General features: G+C 34.3%; 1 protein-coding gene across 2 annotated transcripts; it reads right to left on the bottom strand.

Moving 5' to 3' along the window:
* Positions 1 to 5,520: 5,520 nt before the first annotated feature.
* Positions 5,521 to 13,539, bottom strand: LOC123549976 (uncharacterized). 2 transcript variants are annotated; one of them, XM_053547017.1, is made up of 7 exons: positions 13,469 to 13,539; positions 12,472 to 12,575; positions 11,696 to 11,764; positions 10,867 to 10,969; positions 9,810 to 9,902; positions 8,962 to 9,143; positions 5,521 to 5,611 (listed from the first exon to the last, which is right to left on the bottom strand). In XM_053547017.1, the coding sequence occupies exons 1-6, from the start codon at positions 13,506 to 13,508 to the stop codon at positions 8,968 to 8,970; spliced, it is 585 nt and encodes a 194-aa protein (XP_053402992.1). In that variant the 5' UTR covers positions 13,509 to 13,539; the 3' UTR covers positions 5,521 to 5,611; positions 8,962 to 8,967. The 2 variants fall into 2 exon arrangements, with proteins under 2 accessions (XP_053402992.1, XP_045194356.2); XM_045338421.2 differs by lacking the exon at positions 5,521 to 5,611 and having other exon boundaries at positions 8,893 to 9,143.
* Between the last annotated feature and the right edge of the window lie 864 nt (positions 13,540 to 14,403).

Consider the following 14,403-nt stretch of genomic DNA (forward strand, 5'->3'; position numbering starts at 1 on the left):
TGAAGGTTTTCCACCTAGTTTGAGCCCATATGGCAAGGGAATATATACCGTGTAGTAATGAGTCTGACCAAGATTGGGTACCTGGATAGATCTAGAATTTGAGGAGAGGTCATAGAAGGTGATCGGGGAGTATTCAACCTTAGAATATTTCACTATTTTGACCATATCTAGAAGGTTTCCGACCTAGTTTGAGTCCCTACCACCTGAATATACTATATATGTAAATGAAGGTATATATCGTGGATACAGTTTGAAATCTGGAGTAGCTCTAGAGGCTATGGGGTAGGTCGTACATTGATGTATGGTAGTATATGTTCAAGTCGCTACATGTTGGGTACAGTATAGGGTATAACACACTAAATAGTTGTTGTTCTTTATTCTATATAAAACTGACCTACTTCCAATGGCCGCAGCACACATCAGAACCCATTTTAAATGTCTGTAACCTACATTTTCTTGAAGAATATTTTCAGTGCTAAATAAAAATCAGAAGAAAAGTGGGGGTCATGTTTGATGCAAGAAAAATAATTTCAGTCAAACACACAAACTGCAAAATCAGCTAACAAATGAGACCCCAAATTATACTGGTGGTGTATGATCTAGGTTTCCATGAAAAATTTTGTCATGTTGTTATCATTATGAAAATGCTACCTACATGTCAAGCATGGATCTGTCATGTGATTTTAGCAAAAAAATTGCAAAGAACATAAGGAAAATAGCTCTACAGAGCAAAAAAAAACTGAGGACTATTTGTATCCGCCATTATATTTAGTGTCTGTATGTCTATATAGAATTCTGCTTCGAACAGTCAAACGTCATTCATTACATTTTTGGCCTTTGACAGACGGACAGACGTTCAAATTTTGCGGATAAAAGGGCAAAATACGAAGTTGAAATTCAGTATCTCGAAATTTCGAATTAAATGACTCGATACTTCGAGTTACTAAGTCATAACTTCGAGTTAAATATCTCGAAATTTCGAGTTAGTAGCCCGAAATTTCGAGTTAGTATCTTGAAACTTCGGATTACTCAAAAAAACGCACCCGACACTAATGCTCTTCCGTAGATATTCGATTTTCTTTACTGACGATCGAATTTCTGTTTTCTTGAAAGAAAATTAATCACTAGTCACGCTTCAAATACAGAAAAAGTGCCACTTTTACCTGTATTATTGCACAAAATGAGAAATATACACATAAGCAAAACCTTCTAAAACAACATATGTAGCATTTTTAAATTTCAGCAGTGTAGAATGTTTGTTATCTCTCCATTATGTCTGCAGAAAGAAGTCCAATTATACATTACTCTCTTAACTTACAAGGTGACTTGTTCCATCTTTTATCTAGAGAACTTCGTATATATGACATAAAATAAGCTGTTCAAGCCCTATATGCAGCTTAATTAACCGGACAGAGGTATTTGTCTCAGACAGTGTAATCTACATGCTTTATGGCATATTCGCTTTTTGCTGGGTTTAACCACAGGCGCTTGAAGCTCTGTCAATAAATATATGCATTATCATATCCCACCCACCTAATATACTATGAAATAGTACAGGTTGGCAAGTAAATCTCGTATTGTCATGTTTTACCAGCTGATAACCGGAACAGAATCTCAGTTATCAATGTAAACAACCTTTCAGATGTAAGAAAAATTATTCATCCTATGTTATGCTGAGTACAACTAACGATCTCTTCAAGAGATCTAACCTGCATATTTTATTAATTAAGCTTCAAACACCTGTGGTTTAACGTCACTCCGACACAATAATAAGTCATACGGCGACTTTCCAAATTATAATGGTAGAGGAAAAACCCAGGTGCCACTTTGGGCAATATGACATCATAGTCGGGCACCTGGGTAGAACATATGTAGAACCAACGACCTTTTGTAAGCCAGCTGGAGGTCTTCCTCTGAAACCATCTTACATCCCAAGCGAAATTTAGAACCTAGAGCAGTGATGGGCAAGTAAAGTCAGCAGCCTAAACAACTCGGTCAGTTTTGAAATGCTGATTAAAAATATTTCAGGTAAAGCCTTGCAGCAGGGATACTGGATCAAATCTTTTCAATTTTAATTTGTGCTGTTGTGCTATATGAAGAGTTTACGTTTACGTTTACTAAGATAAGAACCAAATAGACTTAAAGACCTAAAGTCACGATATTGACCGAGGCAAATGTAAGTGAGTCTCTTTGCAATATAGGTTTTCTAAATAACACGATCTTTAAAACTTCCTTGTTAGAAGAGAAAGATAAGGGAAGGCCGTTCATTGAATGACTTTATTCAATGTCACTTTTGTACATGACCTGTTGGAGTTTTATCGTTCATTCTCGGTTTAAATTTGTTGACCTCTCCTATATTTACTGGTCTGGCCGTTAATGTTAACTTTAAAGATGTATTTGTAATGTTAGAACTAATGTTTCATTATACAGTGACCTCCAATGAATGTTTTACAAGTTTCAGTTGCATCCTACTTTACATGCACACTTGTAGCAAGATATCAACGGGTGGTGTAAACGTGTGCGGCGGTTGGTACCTCATACAACTCCATCTACACTTAACATTTTTGTCTCACCCCATTTTGAAATAGTAGCAAAATACGAATTTTATGAATATACTAGTATTGCATTTATTTAGACAACTCGCTCAAGTTTTATGGAAAATTTGAGATATCTTAAACATCTTTTTTTTTTCAAACAGCATTTTGAAAATGAAACAAGAGCTAATTATTCTGACATGAACTTTCTGCGATTTGATCTCGATGAAGTCAAAATATTTCGAAAGTTGGGGGTCAGTCCATCCCGCAAAACTTTGAAAGGATTAAGCAAAATGAGTATTTGCTATATTTCTGTTCTAAGTTTTTATTGCGTGATTTCATTTTTTCTGAAACTATCACTATATGAAGGGTTTCATGATATCCACCGAAGTGTGTGTGCGAGAAGAGTTAAATCGATACAAAACCCCAGATACTTAATGATATCTAATGGTCATCTTTCACTAAATCAGATTATTTTTAGACTAGACAATCTTCGTCAGAAGAATTTAACTAAATTTGTTTAAAATCTTCCAGTTTTTGTGGTAGTACACGTTTATATTGTGCTATTACATGTATTCTGATTTAAACTGTTTATACATACAAACATTAAGTTTAGGATTACACAAATACTAAATAGTCGTTAATATTTACAAATATGACTTTGGGTCTAATACATCTTCAATTTTTCTACAGGTATGCTCAGGATGTTTATTTTCTTTCTTTCTTTAAAAGACAATGATGTTATTTAACGTTCCATAATTTGTTTGATTGTTATAATCAAATTTACTGAAATTGTGAGTAAGATCAGGACATTTATGCACTTACTGTGACTTTTAAAAAATCAGGACTAAAATGAGCCAAGATATAAGAGGACTTAAGTAACTTTCTATGCTTTTTAAAAATGGGGAGTAAAATGAGCCAAGATATAAGATGACTTAGGTGGTAGCATGTTTTGAATTTCCGGTGAATGACAAAAATAAAGACAAAGAATATTCAGTACATTCCAAAAATCGTTAAGTTATAATTCAACCAAATAGTTTCCTTTTCCCACCAGAAAGGAACAGTTTTTTTTATTTATTAATAACGAGGTTTGGTACCTTTATTACAGGCAATAAACTAATATAGAAATTCTTGCGTGACTTCAGTGAGCTCAACAAAGTAATGTCAAGCACAAATATTGATGTGGAATGTAAAGTAAGTTACACACTACAATGTCCTACCAAGATACTTACTAAAAACAATGCACATGCAGAATGGAGAGATAAAAATAATTTTGACAGATCGTGAAAACTAATGACAAATTTTGAAAGGTGTATGATGACTTATGAAATAATTAAAAGTTTGCTGTTATTTCTACCTTCAAGTTTGATTTTCTTAAAATGGTTCTTCTATATTGTAGCTTACAACTCATTTACTAAAACAATAAAAGAATAAATTGTTACCTTACTGTCGTTTTGTCTATCCAGTTGCAAATCACGTAAAAGTTCCTATTGCTACAGTCATTTGTCACTAATTAGAGCAACTCACAGTGTTGAAATCATACAAAACACATCCCTTATTTTCATATAGATAATGAGCATTTGTATTGGAAACACAATTTTAATACCAATTGTATATTGCAATAATGCTGAAATATCTTAGCCGCGGTGTGTCCTTAAGTAACTTTCTATGTCTTTTAAAATGGGGAGTAAAATGAGCCAAGATATAAGATGACTTAAGTAACTTTCTGTACCTATTAAAAATGGGGAGTAAAATGAGCCAAAATATAAGATAACTTAAGTATCTTTCTGTACCTTTTAAAAATGGGGAGTAAAATGAGCCAAGATATAAAATAACTTAAATAACTTTCTGTACCTTTTAAAAATGTGGAGTAAAATGAGCCAAGATATAAGACAACTTAAGTAACTTTCTGTACCTTTTAAAACGGGGAGTAAAATGAGCCAAGATATAAGATAACTTAAGCACTTTATATTGAAATTGCACACATCATTGTCTAACCGTACGCCAACTTCCAGGAATGTTTAAGATACTAGCTAAAATCGCAATGTTGCGTTGCTTTCATCAGTTGTAATTAGTTTCCATGTCTGACAATCAAAATTTATTGAAGAAAAGTATTTTCCTATATTCCGAAAGAAGGTTGTGCATGAATGTCGATGAAACATAATAAATATATTCACATTGTACTCTTAATTTTATTCCTGTACAATTTGAAACTGATAAAGATGTTTATTCCCTTACTAGTTTGAAAACATATAATAAAACAGTTTCTTTTACGACAGTCTTGTATATTTACATTTCGCCTGAGGAAAAGGCTTCTGGTTGTGAATTTCAAAGTTAATGTAGGCAATTAATTCAGCAAAATGTTGCACCATTTCTGACAATATGCATAAAAGGGACATCCGACGCAGATATAAAGTCAAGCCCATCCCAAATCTCACTACAGACATCTAATTCAGATTCAGGCCCTGAACACTGCAGTACATCATACCACAGCTACTATTTCAGTGTTGACCATTACTTAAGAAAAACAGGCCCAAAACCCAAACCTGTATTATGTTGAAACCTAATTCTGTATAGCCGTCATATCAAGAGTGAGTTGCTCAACCTTCACGAGAAGCTACCGCAAGTGCCTATTCTACAACGACAGAACTAGCAAGACGGATTTTTTTATTGGCATAATAGTGTTTATGTGTGAGATGTACGTCGTACATATTTACATTCCAGTAGTCAGTTTTACATTTTAGTATAAATAGTTAATAAGGCTAGCTGTAACTTGAATTGAAGTCAAAGCTAGTGCGCTGCTGCTTTCTGTGGTAATGCAGTACTGCTTTTCTTTCCTGACGGGTGTATTTCTATAATCTGTTTCATATAAAGTGGCTCAGTAAATGTATGAAGCAGAGAAATATTATTTAAGGAGTTATAAAATAACGGACATTTGTGATATACTGGTGCCGATTTTGTGAAATAAAAAGAATTAAAACGTAAGTTTCAATATTTAAAAGTATATTAGCAGATTTAGCATATAGTTTTAACAGTCATATCGAGTTCGAGTTTCTGGTTTCGCTTGGCGCCATCGTCTGGAAAACAGATGCATAAACAAACATAAAAAATGTATTAACAACATCAAATGGTAAGAATGCTTTGACAGGAAGTCGGACGGCCGGTTGGGGGAACGCATTTACCTTTCAAATATCAGACATCATTTGAGATAAGGATAACCATTATAATCAAATGACCTGTATCATTTTAGTGGTCAATCGATAAAGGGTAAAGGACACCGTGGCCTAGAAACTATAACCGATTACTTTATCATAAGTTAAAGGTCCATTACTAAGGGAAAGTGAGTTGGCAATTGTTTTCATAGCCAGTGCATAGACTTCTGCAAGTCACTAAATAATGAAGATTGGCAAGTCAAAATTTATAGAAGGTCTTTGGAACTCAAAGAAATGTATGTGTATTATGTTGAAATTTCAATGAATCGACAGAATGACCCCCCAGGTCTTTTTAACTTTCTTCATACTTCATAGAAAAAATATTGTACATATACTGCGATTTATTTCGAATTTCTACATACCAACTTTCATTTTCCAATAAAATGAAATAGTTTCTGTGCTTTTTAAAAGAAATTAAAATGTTCACTTTCCTTAGTATTGGACCTTTAATTATTCTCAGCATACAAGCGTCAGGAAGTATTGAGGTCATAGGTTCTTTGAATCTGAAAAAGATTTTCGATCTTCAAAACAAGTATTGAGGATGAATAGTAGTGGTCAGTAGAAGACGCTATAGATTTTGGGGTTATTATGCAAAAAGTCAACAAATCATAACTTGAGAGCACTTCTAAGGAAATAAGGTTGTCAAAACGTTGATTGACTGTGTCAAAAGATGGATGACCTCTATTCTAGGGTTGAACGCTTGGACTTTTGAATGCCAGTCTTCATGACAGGATTGTCAGTGATCATTAAATTATTCCTACCTATTTCAAGGTTACGGTAATTCTGCTCAATTTTTCAGCGTAGCGGGTACTGAAAATAACATATAATTTAATTGCATTGGTTTAAGGGTCACGTAAAGTGTTTGGAGAGCACACAACATAGGTGAATCTTTATTTTGGAACATTTATACCGCATAGATCATTCCATAATGAATTGTTCAAATGGAGAAAGAAAACCAAGATTTATGTAATGTAGAGCTTGTTTGGGAATATATATTTTAATTAATATCACATGTACTTCGACAGTTTAAGTTCTGTTGTGTAAAAGATGTCAAACTTCTTTTAAAAAGTATTTTTCTTGTCTTTGTTAAGATATTCATCTAGGTACCCCAAGTAACGAATCATGTCTAACTTTCTAAACACAGCACTATTTTGTGATTTTTACAGTTCTATTTTCACTTTTATTTACGTCTTTTGATGTTCACGTATAGTTTGTAACAATTTTGACATCCGGAGCACCTAGAGAAACACATTAGGCACACGATAATTATAGTCATAATGACAAAATAATTGCAAAGAAGTTGGATATTTTCTAGAAAATGGACAGTCGAAGTGCATTTGACGATATTTGATGTACAAAAAAGAAAAAAATATGTAATGAAAACCTCTTCTACAGCCGACTAACTTTTTCTGTAAAACAAAGACCTATGCCGCGTAACAGTCTAAAATAAAATTCACCTGATGTTAATGTGTATGTGTGTGTGGGGGGGGGGGGGGGGGCGGTCCAAATCTTTCCTCTTTTTGTCAATATGTACAAATTGGTTTAAAGAAAGACAGAACCATAGTAAAAGAACACGTTCACGTCACATAAGTATCATGTTTCAATTATAAATGTAAATATCAAGAGTTATATTAACTGTTATTTTACTGAAACCCAAGCGAAGCCCGTGTTATTGGTATTCCCATGGAAATTAATTGTGCACCCCTTGTCGCAGATTTGTTTTTATATTGTTATGCAAGAGACTTTATGTTGAGCCTTTCTCCAGGTACGCAGGCAGACATTATAACTGCATTTAATAATACATCACGCTGTCTGGATGATATTCTTAATATGGATAATGCGTTTTTTGGTCAGTTGGTGGATACTATTTATCCTAGGGAGCTTCAGTCAATTAAAACTAACAATTCGGATACTGATGCTTCATTTTTAGATTTACATCTCTCTATTTATGACAATTTTATACATACCAAAATTTATGACAAGAGGGATGAGTTTAATTTTAGTATTGTAAATTTTCCCCATTTGGATGGGGATGTACCTCAGGCTACATCTTATGGGGTATATATTTCACAATTAATTCAGTTTGCCAGAGCATGCAGTCATGTCAAGGATTTCATTGAACGCAGTCAATATATTACAAGTAAACTTCTTCAGCAAGGCTACCGTTATTACAAATTGCGTAAATATTTTGCTAATTTTACTTTCGTAATTCTGATTTAGTTATAAAATTCAATAGTAATTAAAAGACAGTTCTGCGAGAAGGAATTTCAAAACCCGTTTTTTATGGTAATGTGGTTTACAAACTTCGTAAGATATTGGTTCATGGTAATTTTCCAACTGTATTTGGTAAAATTATAAAACGTTTTATTAAAAGAGGTTACGACCCAGTTGTTTTGAGGCATACCGCATGTTTAGTTTACAGTTGGACACTACGCTTCCCTCTTTGATTGTGTCTGACGGAAGAGGGAGAGGACTCTATGATAAGCAGTTTTTAAATCCCACTAGGACTGAACTGTTTTGATACCTGTCTTCCGGCCTGTTTCGTCGGGCCATTAAGGGTGTTTCTCTTGATACTCAATGTCTTCTGCAAAGGCATTGAGTATATACGTTTTTGGTTCTTAAGGTTTGCTTTTTATATGTTTATACAGGAGCATTTTTGTGTTTTACATACCATGCCTTTTTGTTTCCATTACGTGTGTTAGAGATTCACCTGGCGGGGATTACTTTTATTTACACTGTCCCGTGTCTTTGGAACATGGTGGGGGTTAGAGTGAGGTTGAGAGCGCACCATAAACCGGTTTAAGCTCCTCAGCGGTGTTTTTGCCACTGACCGTTCCAAGACAGTGCCCCACTGTGTTCCTTTATTTGTTCGTTTTGTCCTCGTGTGTTTGCTTTGTATGCGAGTGCGTGTGTGTGTGTGTGTGTTTGTAGTGTGCATGTCTGCGTGCTGTGGGTTTCGTTTTGGGGATGCTGTGTTTTTGAAACATGGCATTCCCTGTTTAATATTTTCTTTGTTTATTTTCCAAGTATCATGAGAAAAAGATTTAAGAAATGGTTCGGTTAAACGAAATTGTCGATAATGTGGCGTCCAGATGTATGAACCTGATATAAAATTGCGTTTTAAAACAATATGTACAGCTGCGGGTAATAATCTTTAATAATCTATGATTAAAAGCGTATAACGAGTTTTCCTTGACATGTTTTTGTTACTTAACTGCTTTCTATGTACAAAAACCACATGTTTTACGACATCTTTTTTGAGCAAGCGCGTAGCCAGCCCCGGCGTTAGGGTTACAATATCCGAAAAAAGTCATGTCTGCACAGGTAAAGCTGACGTCATCTAAATCCACGCAAGGTTGAAGAGTCGTATGCGTCTGTGTTACATTGACCATTACTCCTGCATGTATTATAAACATATTGTGTTAAATAATGAAATTTTATAGGGAAAAGAAAACGCTTTTGTCAGTAAAGTAGTATGATTTTAGCCGCTGTCTTAAAAATGGTACTTGAAACTTGGTGACAATGGAAATCAAATATGCTGAAAGAAAATTGTTCAAATCATTGTGGATCGAAAGTGGGAAAAGGTTGTAAAAGTGCACGTTGGTAACAAATGTCTTGAAAACAATCATTTATTTATTCTATTTACATGCACTGGTAATATATTTTCTATTCTTATTTTCACAAGTATTTGCTCAGTAGAAGTTAGTGCACGATATGTATAAAACATAAAAACGGCTTTCTCTGTATCAACATGAATATTCCAACATATTTTAAACAGACAGCAAAATCTATGAAATATCCTGTATCTTAAAAATTATACATATTTGATGAGAATAAGATAAAGTACAGCTAAATTTCTTCTATATTACATATCTTTCCGGTTATCTCCTGACTAACGCTGAAAACTGTCTACACATTTCAGGCACTGCAATAGCGTACACATTAGTTGCATTTGAACCGATTCACCTTTAAGAAACATTTCTTTAAAGCACTTGAAATTTAGAGAAAAGAAACGACATAAAAGTACAAATATCACATACAAAAATTGAAAGCAAACGTTTACTTTGATGTGATGTTACAGCAGGAGCTACAGCCATTGTTGTCGTGTGTGCTGTTGTCATCGTCGTCAGAGCAAGGGTCGTTGTTAAATTCTGAGCTGAAAGCAGATATCACCATGTCACTGTCGATGCTCAAAATGAACAAAAGATTTCAGAAGAATCTTTGGAAGCATAAAGCGTGACAAACAAAATAACAGCAGAAACGGTTTGATTGAGTCTGTTCATGACTTTGAAGCATCTAATGTAACTAAACAGAATAAAAGCACACTCGGTTTTACAGAGTCCGTTTCGAAAGAGGTTATAAAACACGCTCTTCAAAACACTCACGTTCCCTAAAACCGAGTTATTACAAATATTGGGTGGACTCCTTAATCTCAAAGAAGCAGAAATACACACAATTAGTCAGACCATGGGGAAAAGGCCGCAACCATGTGATATGAACGGTAAAATGTATCTATTGTGTAGTATTCACTTTAAACCGGAATCGCCTGTCCCGTCGTCCGTCCCGCAAGGCCGTCGCCTCGGGAATCCCGGTCGGGGTGGCTCCTGGAGGGGAACCGGTACCCCACTGCTCGGACTGTCTCAGGCTGGGAAGACCCGCGATCGCGCCGTGCGACCGCAGCCCGTGTGGGTCGGCCGGTCCCGTTTTGATCAGGAACGGAAACGAAGCCTGGTGTCCGGGCGAGAGGCTGGGCATGGCCACTCTCTTGCGGGGACGTCCTCGGCGTGAATCGCCCTAGGGACGCCCCGACTTTTAAATATGCGTTTCGCTAGTTTATAGACGGTCCCATAAAGGCAGCAGTCTTTTTCCAGTTGACTTGTGAAAAGCTGAGAATTCAATTAACGTATGTATCCGTACGTGGGGATCTTTCGTCAATTTTTTTTAGGAAGATTCATATAGCTTTAAACCAGACACTTTTTTTAAATTTCAATATTATATAAGTTTACTTTTACAAATACATTGTATTTTACATCAAAACGGTTTGCGGAAAATCACTTTCTTCCAAAAAGATATGTTATGTCAATTTTAAAAAAGAAATAGACAAAGATGAAAATACTGACAGCACGCATCCCTTTGACAGTGCGCGTTATCACAACATTGACTACATACATTCTGGCCGTACTCGTACTCGTGTGTGTGTTGGTTATGATGTTTGTCACATTTCTGAAGAGTAAAAATTTGTAGAATTTGCACAATACCTTTACTGAATCTTTTCAGAGTAGTAGAAAATGGTCCTTATTATCCTACCCTTTGCCCCTAACAAAGACGTAGGGGATGTGGGACTTGTCTCTGTCCGTGCTTCCGTCCGTAGGTAACGCTTCTGCCCAAACTATAGCTCAAAAGCTATTAAAGGTATTATGTAGAATGAAGAATTTTCACACGAAGACAGAAATAAGGACATTTGCAGCAATGAGTAAAGTGATATTATAGTACAGTTTAGAGTTTGTTGAAATTTTAGTTACATCTTATTTTAATATATTTCTCTGAGCGTATGCTAAATTGCCAAAAGTACTTTCAGAAATTTTTAAGATACACGTAATTGTAAAATAATACTTGTTCACTGATTTATCTAATAAATGCTATTACATCTTAGGATGATGTAGTTCGATCAGTAGACGAAAATAAATTTAATAATGGTAGCAAAATTTTAATTTATATGCCTAAAATCCCAGATTATTTCTAAATAATATTCTTTCTTGCAAACTGTTCATGAACTTGACAATCGTATCCTAGATTCGTAACCACCAATCATTTGTTGAATTTTACTAATTTTAGAAATCAAGCAAGAGATTGAATCTTGGTATTCAGATTTTGAATTGACAATTTTTCACATATTTTCGCGAATTTACGTGAAATCAAAAGACGAACTTTTTTACATTATATACTTACGTCTGGATGCACGCAACCGTATCTGAATTTGTGCTCTCCATGAACAATGTACACTTCTGTTATACATGACTGGAAATATTAATATCATTGAACTCACATATGCGATGGGCTAGTGATCTGGCCAGCAGCCTGAACCACTAAATCACGGAGATTGATACATGTATCAGAATTTCACTCGAGAAAAAAACATAACAAAATCAGTCATTATACATGTGTTAAACAATTTACGAAATTTAGTTTAAACAATATATTATTTTTGAAGCAACATACACATAACATGTACAAAAAATTTGTACAGGTCAAATACATGGATTGGAAAACAAGCTGATAGGTTATATAAATTCCTTTCCAAACATTAAAAAACTACGAAATTTAACAAATCTGAATCATTTCAGTGACAATGCTACTTTTGTAAACTGACAATTTCCTATCCCAAAAGATAATAACGGTTGTTTACTACATTTCTGGGTAAAGGTTATAATAAAATCTAAACCGAGATCAAATACAAGTCTTTAACCTTTAGTCTGCTGGCGGCAAGCAGTTCTGGCTTTGCGACCAGTGCAGATCAAGATCAGGGTCTGCACTGTTCGCTATTCAGTCAGTAACTTTTTAGTGAACACCCCTTTGATAAACAAGTGTTTCTGCCAAAATTGAATGATGAACCAGTCCATTTTAGAAATTAAGTAAGGTGAAGGTAAAACTCGAACATTTGATCCGTTGTTTCTGATCACAACCAGTCATGAATTTACACTTGATTTGAAAAACACATAGCTTACGTCATGACAGTGGTGGAGCTCCATACATTCTGTAGGACCTGTGACAAGATGGTGGCAGTTCCGACAAAGCTTGGTGTGCGCTGCTGCCGGTAACCCAGGAATCACTGAAAAAGATATGTTTTGTAACCTCATTGATTTCTGTTAAGCTTTGCTTCTATAGCACTTGTGTCGCGCGGAACCCACCAGTACCCAGTTAAGCTCGGACATTTAGATCGAGAGTTGTGCTCCTTGATTTATATCAAAATGCCATGCTGGTATTTAAGTATGTTTACACTCAAGCAGCAACCAATATTTCTTCAACAATTTCAAATGATATTTGACAAACGGAATATATTTGACCTTAAGATCTCGGAAAAGTATGGCTATGGATAAATTCAAATAAGGAGATCAATAGTTTTAAGCCATTGATATATCGGAAAAATACTCATCATGCGTATATTGTATAATAAAATTTGTGAAAAAATAGTTGGAAGCAGATATTGCAACCAAGCATTATAATAGGAGAGTCTGACTCAGTTTGATTGAGTCTGTTCATGTAATGATGTGTGCAATACCCTAGCGGTTAAATCCGAATTCTGTTACAGTAAAACTAAGTAAGAACCTGAAAATATTACAGCACAGACTTTTTACAACCATGAAACGACACGTCAAGGCTGCTGTTGTAACAGTTAATAAAATCTGTGAAATGATCATCAATTTTGGAACCTCATATCTTAACCAATAGTTTTCATGTTTGCACAGAATGTGTGTAGCTGTAAGATCCCGTTCAAGTAGATCGCAGCAGAAGGTTCAAAGTCATGTAAAATATTATGTTTGACTAAGTTAACATTCTAACAGTCATTTCATTACTAAATGTCCCCTAATAATATTAAAATATTTACTCAAATTTCATCCCTGATAAATTCGCACTAATTTTTTTTATTTTTCTCAATGACTTATCATAGTCGGGGGACATAAAAGACATTTATTATAGTATCTGAAATAATAAAACACTCACGGCATAATAATATCAGTAAGACTGCAAACGTGCCCATCATCGCATATCATGGCTTTATTTTGAAGTTTGTTATACAGTTACTTTAACAGACAATTTCTGTTATCTCTTCAGTATGTCTACTCATATATTAGCTTACATGCGCACGTGTCCTAATACTATCTAATAAATGTTTTCGCAATCAAAATTATAGTGGGTCCTGTCTTTTAGGTTATATTTCAATTTACAATCTGTACAATATTTCAGCACCATACGTGTGATATTATTTTATTATATTTCCATAATTTATAAACACAATTTTAAAACACTCAAATATTCAATATTTCGAAAAAATATCACACAAATGATCCTTTGGTAACTCTCTACCAACATTGTTAAAAAGTTCTAATGCGTAAAAATACAACAACAACAACAAGAACAACAACAATAATAATAATAAATAATAAATAATAATAATAATACAATAACAATAATGATAATAATAATAATAATAACATTATTGATGATGATGATGATGATAATAATGATGATGATGATGATGATGATAAAATAAAAACAATAATTATAAAAAACAAAATGATGATCGACAGAGGACATGGTCACTTTTTTCTACATATATATAGTTAAAGTTTAATTTTTTGTGTCTGAAGCTAGCCCGAGTAAAAAAGGTATCATATTAATGTTCCTTGGGTAAAGTTTTACGGAGTCTGTTCAAATTGCTTCAGTTTGTCAACAACAAGAACAAGAACGACAACAAAACAAACAAACAAAAAACGCTAGGAGAACTAAAATTTATTATCTTAAAGTAATATCACATGAACGATTGTCTGATTTTTGAAATAATTTCCGAGATTTTCAATTTATTTTTGTTCATCAAAAAACTGGCAGATAGGGAACGTAGGGGAAAATTTCACATAGAACATTGAAGATTCTTTGGC

The sequence above is a fragment of the Mercenaria mercenaria genome, chromosome 6 (genome assembly GCF_021730395.1).
Source record: "Mercenaria mercenaria strain notata chromosome 6, MADL_Memer_1, whole genome shotgun sequence".
NCBI lineage: Eukaryota > Metazoa > Mollusca > Bivalvia > Venerida > Veneridae > Mercenaria > Mercenaria mercenaria.

What these genes read in the sequence shown, in the direction of transcription:
- LOC123549976 (XM_053547017.1), bottom strand. Translation starts at nt 13,508, where the DNA reads ATGATGGGCACGTTTGCAGTCTTACTGATATTATTATGCC. An exon ending in CTTACTGATATTATTATGCC is followed by an intron (nt 12,576 to 13,468) that starts GTGAGTGTTTTA and finishes TATCTTTTTCAG; the next exon opens with TGATTCCTGGGTTACCGGCA. An exon ending in TGCTGTAACATCACATCAAA is followed by an intron (nt 9,144 to 9,809) that starts GTAAACGTTTGC and finishes TAATACATGCAG; the next exon opens with GAGTAATGGTCAATGTAACA.